This window comes from Atta colombica, unplaced genomic scaffold, assembly GCF_001594045.1.
Source record: "Atta colombica isolate Treedump-2 unplaced genomic scaffold, Acol1.0 scaffold222, whole genome shotgun sequence".
Lineage (NCBI taxonomy): Eukaryota > Metazoa > Arthropoda > Insecta > Hymenoptera > Formicidae > Atta > Atta colombica.
In genome coordinates, this window is record NW_017259319.1 from 326,458 (window position 1) to 337,706 (window position 11,249).

Here is an 11,249-nt window from a genome sequence, read left to right on the forward strand (position 1 = left end):
TATATATATATGTATATATATATATATAAATTCGAGCGATTAGTTGAGTTAATAAGATATTAAATAAAGAAAAAAATTTATAAATTTTTATTAATTTTGAAATGGCTTTATATTTTGCATTAGCCAACATATATTATCACGATTGATTGTAAAAAGATCGATTTTATTTGCGATAAAGAAACATTAAATGCAAATTGACTTCAAATTCTTAGTATTCGGAAAATCTGCACCGATAGGATAATCAGAAATTTCTGAAGATCCTATTGCTATCATCATGTCATGATAAATGAAAATTTTGTGGCAGACTTTCCGAAGATTGTAATCGTGAAAATGTGAGATCTTTTCTTTCGTCGCATCGCACGGCGGTCACATCGATTGCACTTAGGAGAGCCACATTTCATGGTTCTTCACTCTCTTTCACCCTTCGCTTCTGGTTTACCCGAGTAAAAGCGCGTGTAGTTCATTCGGAAGAATTTAAGGGATCGATAATAATCTTGGTGCTCTCGGTGTGTATTGAACGTGTGTCGGTGTGTAAGTGGAGACAGTAGTGTACCTGGTTGCCGTCGTAGGTCCAGGATCCGAACTTCATGTCACAGTGTTGGTCGTCAAAGGGGAACCAAGTGATGTCTATCTTGCATGTGCTCTTGAAGATGCCCGGAGGGACGTACAGGCAACTGCCGTTATGCGTGACCACCACGTTTGTTTGGTACGTCCCGTCGAAACCCTCATCCGCACTAACGTTTCATATCATTCCATTAATTACCCTCGTCAGTCGTCAATCGTGATCATTTCGCGGCCGGTTTAATAGCGCGTCTCTTTAATCACCGCATGATAAAGCGGAGCCGTCAGTTCTTATTGCCACCGGCAAGATCTCGCACGAAGAATATTGACAAACGGAGAATATCATGCGAATGTCGCGCTTGTCCGAAAGTAAGGAGATGGATGGGATACTTGAAGCATGAGAGAATTTCTCCGTTCTAATTACATTTTCTTGTGACGCTGTAATATCCATTAAAAATACTGTCTTACACGAAAAAATTAACAGATTCAAGATTAAATGCAATTAGAAATGCTGAGATTACCGATTTTTATTGTCTCACTTTACGAAAGCGTTTCTTCATGTATGTTATAGCTTCTACTTTTACCGTTTCACCACTTTTATCTAAATTATAATATCTGGCTGTATCTTCCATAGAACATTCTGAATGAATAATAAGATAAGAATCACGAAAGTAAAGGGGAACGATAAAAGGACACTCGCGAATGTTATTCATGAAAATGCAAACCATTTAGGACCACTTTTACGATGGGCTCTTTAAGCGCGACCTAACCTAACCCAGAATTGCGATGAAAAAGAGAAAGGGATGAAAGGGAAGAGAAAGAGGAGGAAACGAGAAAGGACACTGTGAGCCAGGTCGTGTTAATCCCTTAAGAATAATTCGAATCGGCTACTTAAACAACATTAAGGGATAAAAGTGAATATCTATGCTCGTCCCGGGAGTCTGCGCGCCCGAATTTTTATGACATATTTATTTAGCGTAGCGGCTTATTAAGTTTTCGGATGTATGATAGGATGATGCGAGGATTAAGCGAAAAGATATTCTTATTCCTGTGGGAGATGTGCTAATAAATGGCTGCGGTATCCTTTACGTTGTCACGCAAACTATCGGTGTAGGTAAATCGAATATTAGATGACCTGCGAGAGACAACCTGTAGCAATTGATACTCGCGAAGGTACTCGTGAAAGCAATGTGTTGGCATCGTTAATGTTCTCTCAGAATCGTTACTCGAGAAAGCGGTATCAGTATTGTCGAAGGTTTTGAGGATGTCATTCTCGCCAATCGAAAATCGATGCCGTAGTATCATTAAAGCCCTTGCGTTTCTAGCTACTTTTATACGTTATCACGAAATGGAGAACGAAGGGGATAAGAACGGTAGGAGAATGGCAGGAAAAGGGAGCGCTTCGGTGATTCTCCCTTTGGAGAATAAAGTTAATTAATTTCATCGGAGAATTGAATTTTCAACACCACTGTATTAATCGCTATCTTGTGTCGTGATCTTCGTACGTGATCTTGCGGCGTTCGTCCGTTTTTTATTTGCGACGAGATATTAAATGCGATCCTGTCGGTTTTGTATGTTTTGCCATTTGTCCTAGATCACGGAACTGAGTGACGTTTCTCTTTCGACGTCGATTAACGCGTATTTTAATCGAATTCGTTCGCGCGCGACCCAATATCAGGGAAATAGGCTTATGAGATCGATTGATCTAAAAAACCGGTCGAACGTTCTCTCTAATGTATTCTGGCGCGTTATGGATAGCGGCATTGTTGTCGTTGTTGTGTGGCTAATGAAGACTAACGAGAAACGGGATTTCGCCCAAAAAGTGTGTCCGACTAATTAATCTCGTTCGTGCACGACGGAACGAAACCGTGTTGCAGCGAGTACCGAGCATTGGATTTTGTCGATCGTTGTTCCTCTTTTACGGGGAACTTCGTTATCCCGTTGCCGCATTTGTTTCTGGATGTATAGGAGGAACGTGCGATATGCTGGAATACTACTACTACAGACGGCGTTTCGTGGCCATTATTGCGATGATATGTTGTTATGCGAATGTTAATTAGTTACGAAGAAAATATTACAACGGCTACAGCAATTTATAACAGAATCGTGAGAAACTGCACACGTGGCACCCAACATTATCAGCGACCTGGTCAATAGAATTCGCGATAACGACACGGAATTTAATGATCGAATTGTAAGGGGCTAATTAACGACATCGAGGGACGCATTAATATATAGGTTAATGGCGATCTACTGACTGGATTATCGCGGAAATGACAGATCGTTTCCGGTATATTATTGACAGGAGTGTCAATTATATCGAGCTACGACAACACAATCTCGATTTATCTCCGATATGATTTCATAGAATTTTCTTGAACGATAAAGATGAAAATTCTTTTATTTTTCATCCTCTTAGAAACGATGCACACGCTGTTTGCTGAATGGAAATTTAATGAAGTACGGTAAGTAATATACGTCAGCTCGCTTCCATTATCACTGACGAGGAATACGTTATATCAGGAAAGTTGCGACACTCTTGATGTAACTTAACGTAATCCCGTGTAATGGAAGTTACAATTTAGCTCGACATTGCATTGCACTCGATACCGCGCCATCATAAACTTTCCGTAAATTTGCGAAAGTTTTCGTTAATATCCCTCAGTCCTATATAGACAACAGTGGCCGCAAAAGTTTCCGCTCAAAGAGAAATCAAATACCTGAATGTCTAACGATTGTTCGACGTTAAGTACTTGCTCAGGATACTCGTAGGATGATTAAGAATGTAAGGAAATTCTGTGCACAAATTGTTGTTACGCGAAATCTTTTCAACGTGTTGGTATATATTGCTTAATACATTGTGAAACGAAGCGGAAGATTATTCAACGCGAGCTAAGGCTGCATTACGCATATTCATAAAATAATTAAAAAATTCCAAAAAGTTACAAATTATTTTAGATCATAAAAATCTTTAAATTTAAAATAAATCTAAAAAAATTTTGTTTCTTATTATATAAGTACTTTAAGTATTTAAGATAATTTATATAAAGTTTCATTGCAATGCAGAGATTAGTTTGTTCAGTAAATAAATAAAATTATTTGTTTACAGAACAATTAATCTCTGCATCGCAATAAAACTTTGCATAAATCATTTTAAATACTTAAAGTACTTATATAAAAAACAAAAAACATTAAGATCAGTATCATTATTTCAAAAATTTTAATGACAATTTAAAATAATAACAAATAAAATTAATATAATAAACACAACTTTTATATGTATATAGTTTATTTAAAATATAAATATTATCATATTTGTAAAAATGAGTATACATCCTTAAAGTATGCCACGGTATTCTATACAAGTTATAAGTTGTATAAAATAAAATTTTTGCAATTAGCAGATAAATCACGATAATTATAACTTGTTCAAACATAAATACATCACACTGATCTGATATCTTTGATTAGCAGAAAACGCGACATCGCAACAAGTAAGATAAGTCAAGAAGAAACTATAGTATTATCCTTCCGCGGTGGCACAACATAAATGAGATGGATTTTATCATTATTCAAGATAGTCGGCGCACGATAATCGGGGATGCACATATCTCGACGAGTTTATCTGGAGCTTAGAGCCATCTGAAAATCCGATGGAACAGTGAGCAGGAAAACCGTGCGAAGGTAAGAAATGGCAAAAGAATGGTCAGGCTCTATCTCACCAATGTGATGTTACAGACGTAACTTGTGAGAGGCTTATGTACTCTATTCGATTCTCTAAGCAAGCACCTCTGCCGGGTAACGACAAATGTTTGTATGAAAAGTCCGATCTTCAACGCCTCAATTTCCAAATGGAAAGAACTTCTGTGTGAATTGGATCTTCGAAATAACAATAGTGGAAGTGAATTGCGCAGGGTGAATAAGAATCGTCGAATGTCGCTCCAATGTTCGGACTACTAGAGGACAGAAGCTAAGAAAAATAGTGGTTTTAATGAGGACTTAAATTTACGCTTTTGGTGAATTAAAGCTTGAGAGAATCAAAGAAAAACTTTTCTTCAAAGCTTTAATTAAATGCTGATAGAAATTTAAGTTAATCTTTTGGTATCAAAGTGGAATTTTATTGATTTTGTCAATTGTTGTCTTTATGTACGTTAAAGGAATAGTTTAATTAACGACAGTTACTTTTTTACAAATTGTAACTTTAAAGTTATTTGATTAACATAGTTATCAGGAACGAAAGATTTAATTAAAAAATTCATTGTCAATATGATTAATGTAAATATTGGAAATTATTATATCTTGAAATATGATCTCTTAATTTAAAAAATCCTCAATTTTATTATAAATATACGAATAAAATGTAATTTGCTAAGTACTATATAAAATAAGGTTACGTACTAACGTGTTTATGTTTATATAGACTACAGTCTACTTGATGCTACAAATACTTCGAAGCATTTTTTTGATCGGTGAATTAGTAAATTCTTTCTCCCAATTGATCAATCAAATGCATCGAGCATTTATAGCATCAAGTGGACCGCACCTATAGCCATACGTTAACGCCAGAAGCAATTACATATCGACTGTGATTGACTGACGATAATCAAAGTGCGGGCGAGTAAATAAAACAGCAATTGACGTGGATCAGTGAATAGTAGAGCGGAAAGGATATTCGGCGATGGGCCTCGAGAATGAAACACGTCTAGCGGGATTAAAGAACAATATTTATCGAACCGAATCTAGCTTCCTCTTCCTTTTGCAGCTCTATCCTCCAGTTGCACCGGTATGCGTCAAAATCCACGCGTTGCCGCGTTCATGAATTCTGAGGGGCGTTTTTCGTCGATTGTTCCACGTCGAACAAAGGCGGATCCCATTGCGGTACCTATTATCAGGTTTTCGGGATAAATTCTGTTCTCGAGAATCGCTGACCGAACCCCTCGGTTTCTATGTTTCGCCTCTGTGCCTCATTCCCTCTTCATTCGTTTGCGAGTTCACGCAGTACGTCGTCTCTCATGAGAGAAGAACGCTCTGGTGTTGTGAGCAACAAGTAAGTCGCGCGCTCTGGATAGTAGGCAACCCTCCTTTTGTTCCACAAAGAACAAGTAAATCCCCTCTTCGATGCACTTGAATGCTAGGTGTATCTTTATATGATCGGTGGAAATACTTAAAACCGATTTAATTCAGATGAGCGAGATCGGCCGAAAAAAATGGAACGATAATTATCAGAGGCAATTAAGACTTGGTCCACAAGAGAGGTCCTCTTTCGCCATGCAGTCAGCTACTTCAAGAAAACAGACTCTATTATGTACTCTACAGACGATGAATAAGCTCCTATAAATCTTCAGTAATTTTGCTAACGAGACGGTATAAAATCGTATAAAATTGTTTCTAAAAACGGCACAGTATCGAGATACACAATGGCTTCTAAAAATCGAGATCTGTATTATTATTTATATCTCAATGAAATCGTCTTTAGCGAAAAGAAAAGTACATTTGAACAAAGAACTGATCGATTTAAATTAGAAAGATCTTGATTAAATTAGAAAGATCTTGATTAAATCAGAAAGATCGTTGATTAGAAATCAACTTTGAATTTGTAACGAGCATGATTCATCTGAAAATATAATATACATATACGAATTAAAAATTTTGTATTGTTTAACGAAGTTATAGTTAGAGTTACTTTTTTCCTTTCTTTTTCTAGAATTCTTTTCTTTTCATTTAAATATAACTTAATTTTATTATATTTTTTTGATAATTAGTAACTAAGTTAATAATTATTTTCCTGGTAGAAATGTATACAGTTTTTATAGACACACATTTATACTGTCTAATATTATTGTATTCTTATTAGTCGAAACAATACTGTGTAGGAAATGGAAGAACTTGATAGAGCTTAATTCAGTGACCGAAATAATTTTCCCAAAATATATGCAATTTGTATAGATACTTGCCCAGTTATTGTCTAGTATTATATAATATATTATTATTATTTAAAATAATCACGTTCATTTATTGACCTGTTTTTGTTCAGTAAATGGAGATTTTATGTATTTTTTGTGCAGGCAAAGGATTATATTTTGATCCTCAATAGTTTTAGTTTTCAATTACTAGATAGAGTCAATATAACTATCCAGTAACTGCTAAAAAAAGCATAAAACTTCTGCCAGGGTTTTATAGTTACTTTGTATTCATCAATAGTTGAGTAAAATGAAATGTTCCGTAAACAATGAGTGATTATTTCTTGTGTGAATGGAATATATCTATCTCTTTTTCTTTAATAAAAATATCACTAAATGTCCGTAGTAAGAATTAAGCTAGAAGTCTTTTAAGTACGTGAATATGCTTCTTACTATTGATCACATAATTTTGATTCTAAATATATGTATTATTTTATAAATAATAAAATAATATATAATCAATATTTAAGATAAGTAAAACATAATTTTAGAAATTTTTATTAAAATAATATTAGAAATATACAAAATTGTTGTATTTAAAATATTAATGTAAAAAATTACAAATACAACAGAAAAATAATCGGAAAGTAACAATTCGTTTTTAAATAAATTATAACATATTATTTTTTTAAAATCAGTAATTTATAATGATAACTAGCTATTTTTTGAGTGAAAAAATTAACTGTAATTAGTTACTTGGACAAAGTAATTTTATCAATCCTAAAATATTATCACCTAATTTTACAATCGATTATGTAAATAATCTCTGAAACAAATATAATGATTCACATAGATAGAGTTAATGTCTTACAAAACGTGCATCTTGTTCAAATGCACTCTTTTTTTCTGCCCCTTTCTAAAAAAAAAGAGGAAAAAGGAAAATTGCGCAACGTTAATTATAGGTTCCGACGCGTCTACGCTCGCGAGTATCGTCGCGTAGCCCGCTGATGCGTGTGCCGCGTAAATACCGCGTAAAGGTGAAAATATTACGTGATCGGGTCAGCAAGAATATAAAAATATTATGGATCGATGACGGGAAAAGTCCCGCCGTCCGTTGGCGATTGCTACAACGATGCGCCCCGACATAACACGCAGGCGTGTGCATTGAGAAATTTCGAAACGTCGATCGTTCACGTAACACGAACATAACTAATACATTAGATTTGTTTGCGTTGCTTCAAATCTTCACAAATTTATGCATTAAAATGAAATAAATATATATTTGAAACGTTGAAAAGAAAGAAAGCGAAGTGCAAAAAATGCAAGCAACACGAACAGATCTATTGTTTAAAAATATTGGACTGACTATTTCGTGCCTTTACAATTTTTTATTCTATGAATGCTTATTATAACATAATTCATACATGTACTCATGATGAAAACTTCGCGTTTAAACGGCACACGATATCGAAGGTCCTTCGATCGTTGATTAATCCAATGCCAATACTCGGGATTTACTTGGATAATCGGTAGATAGTCTAACATATGTCGTCTTTTCCTTTTTATAAGCAGGATTTTATTCGCCCGATGATTTTTTAATACTTTATCAATTCACCATAAATTCGATATTGTTACCATATTGTTTTGTGGAGATTAATTCTGTAAGATTAAGGAGTACAATATTTTTGTAAAAAATATTTTTGTAAAAAAAAACCGATATATTTTTACATAGTGTAAGAAGACTACTTTTAGAGAGAAAAAGATCTTGTCATTCCAGCTACAAAATTATGAAATCGAATGCAACAAGTTTAGGGATTTTCGCATTTTAAAGAGACGCTAGAGAGACGATCAAGGTGCGTAATCAATTCTTCAGTATGACACAGCATTTTCTAGATAGTTGCGATCCACCTGTAAATTATTTTCAACTACAGTAGAATATATATTGTTACTAGGTGCACGTTGTTTGAAGTGTCTGCGTGATAAAATCTGTTTATATTCTGTGCGACTTTCCTTGTGCAAGAATATATCTGCGTGCCAGAAAAGAAGCTGAACAAAAAAAAAGAAAAAAAAAGAGATATTGTTAGACATTAAGCACAAATGACAGACAGCGACAGCCTTATCTCGTATTACGGAGAGATCGTAAAGCACTGTCCGTTTCATCTCGTTAGAATTGATTGTTATCAATAACCGACACATGCAACGACTAACGAGCCGCGTATCCGCTCAGGCGCCTTCGCATAGAGATTGAAATGTCAAGCGTGGAATTCGGATTGCGCCCTCGAGGCTGGATTGATCGGTCGACGTCTTCGTCCTCCGTCGTTCATGTATCTCACAAGTTTACGCGTTGACAGATTGATTTAACGTCCTCGTCGTTGTCATTTCGATCAAGGGTTGAACTCGCGAATTATATATGTACATTCCGGGAGTATTTTTTTAGATTAACAAGTCTACTTCGTTTTTTAATGGCAGTCTAACCTTTCTTTTCTCTTCCTTTCATAATTTTCCGAGACGGTTGGGGTTTCACCGACCTTGCCGCGAAACCCGTTCCTTTCTGGCTTTCTTACCCACATTATATTTACGATTGAAATCCCGAATCACGTATGTGACATCATATGAACAGTATGAAAAGTTTCGCTGTTTTTCGATCTAATCAATATGTATAATTTGAATCGCTTGTATTCGTTTTCATCTATAGCAAGTATATTATTTGTTTACGGACGTGTCAACTATTGTGCACTCGATAATAATAAGCAATCTTGTAGAGTCCGTATTTCACATAATGAGTTTTTAAATGAAATTTCAGTCAACTTCATTTTAATAAAAATATCAAAGAATTGATCTCTGAAGTTTCTGAATTGGAATGACTAAAGATAAGAAAAAAATTTCATTTTTTTAATTTGTATCGACAGAATAACTAGAACTCAATTGTCGAAACATTTAATATCAATGATGAATATTATGGTCGAATTTCTGGTACAAACAAATTTAAAGAAACATCAACTGGAAATTAATCAAATTAATTCGCATTATATCGAATGTAAATTTAATATTTTGAATCGTTTCTATGTGCATGTATGCCGTTCGTCCAGCTCGCGCATTGCGTTCCCACGAGCAAATAATACCGACGATTATAACGAGATGCGGTGACCCGTTCTCAAACTCCGTATGTCATAAATGTCGGGAAAACTGTCGGAAAGTTAACGGCGCCAAATCACCGGGAGACGACGCGCAACGTTGCCTAAACTCTCGTTTGCGAAACTAGGTGACTTGCGGCGAGCTACTGTCAGTCGTGAATATTGCAAACAATACTGATTTTCAGCTTCCTGGTGCTTCCTGGCATTCGAGCTAAGACGTTCCGGAAACATATTAATATTAATGGCATATTGATTCGAAAGATAATACTAGCAAGATTCAATCAAGAATCGCATTCGCAACATGAAAATTTGTTCGTCTGCACTCAGTAAAGCTATTACAATAGTTTTAGTTGACACGCCCATCAGAGAAGTTCTTTTGCGAGAATATACCGATCTTATAACATACATTTGCGTGGATAGAGATACTTTGTCAAGTATGTCACCATTTGTGCTCTTATATACATGATCACAGGCTTAAGATTAATGTTCTCGATTTTTCGAACTGTCCGCACCAAGAAAAAGACGAGAAATAGAATTTCCTCGTGGACAGCTTGCGCGACAGTTTCCCGACAGATGCGAAGCTATTTCGTAAGATGAAAAGCAAACTGTCGATATGATCAAAGTGGCGATGTGAGGAAATTTCAAGGAGAAATTTCCTCAATCGTTTTCGTGGCTCGGGACTTCATTATCAGGATACACATTCGTCCTGGTTAATAAATTCAGTGTCTGCAAAAGGAGCAGGTATCGAGCTCAGTCATGCGGTGGCCCGCAGTAACGGGGTGGCCTGACGTTGCGTTTCAATTAATTATTCACATAATTACAACCATCGCTCGCTGAACGCCATATTCGCTCTTGACAGAATAAATTTCAGAGACACGTAACTTTCAGAATTTTGATTCTATAGGTGTTATACACTAGTCAGCATTCGTTGGAAAAACGAATCAGATCAGAACGGAACGCGATATGTAATATGATAGTATCATAAATCTATATTGTAAAAACATGAAGATTCCATTCGTTATTGTTCGAATTTATTGAATAGACTAACGTAAATTTAGATCAGATATCAGTACATTCGATTCTTGCAAAATTAATTCAATTCTACGCAAAATTAATTTAATTAATTCGCATGATGGAATTCTGATTGCATTGAAGCTTATTAAGTTATAATATTATCTCTCTCGGAGATATGATATTATTATATGAGTTTTGCACTTTTATTTTTAGGATAGATTCTATGTTTATCCTAATATCGAGAAACCTGTAGCGTTCAATCTGGTGTATTTTGTTATTCCTTGATTATTTCTTGCACCATATCTTGTGGGATATAGCGCTTTTATATCGACTGAACTAACAACCATAAGTAAGAGATATAATTCCGAGTCGCTTCTAGAGGCGCTGAGAAAATCAAACATATTCTCGATTCGATGTGAGTAAATAACGGGAATGATTACGAGTCTATATTTGTATGTAGATCTGGGAAATAGTACATGATATGGACGGACGCGAACCGTGTTCTATGTACCCTGGTATCCCCAGGGTAGTGACTGATAGAATCGTGACCGCATTCATTCGAGAGCGCGTGATTCGATTAAATAACTGGATCAAGTATGTAGATTAGAGTACATGTGTGTATATGTACATATATATATAT

The 11,249-nt window shown here is 35.3% G+C and overlaps 1 protein-coding gene across 1 annotated transcript in view; it reads right to left on the minus strand.

Annotated features, from left to right (window-relative positions):
• Positions 1 to 11,249, minus strand: part of LOC108687962 (neuronal acetylcholine receptor subunit alpha-7) — a 252,606-nt gene that overhangs the window by 111,942 nt on the left and 129,415 nt on the right. Inside the window, exon 5 of the mRNA XM_018194009.1 lies at positions 554 to 734. Coding sequence (XP_018049498.1) covers positions 554 to 734 — 181 coding nt within the window. The remainder of the gene's footprint in view (positions 1 to 553; positions 735 to 11,249) is intronic.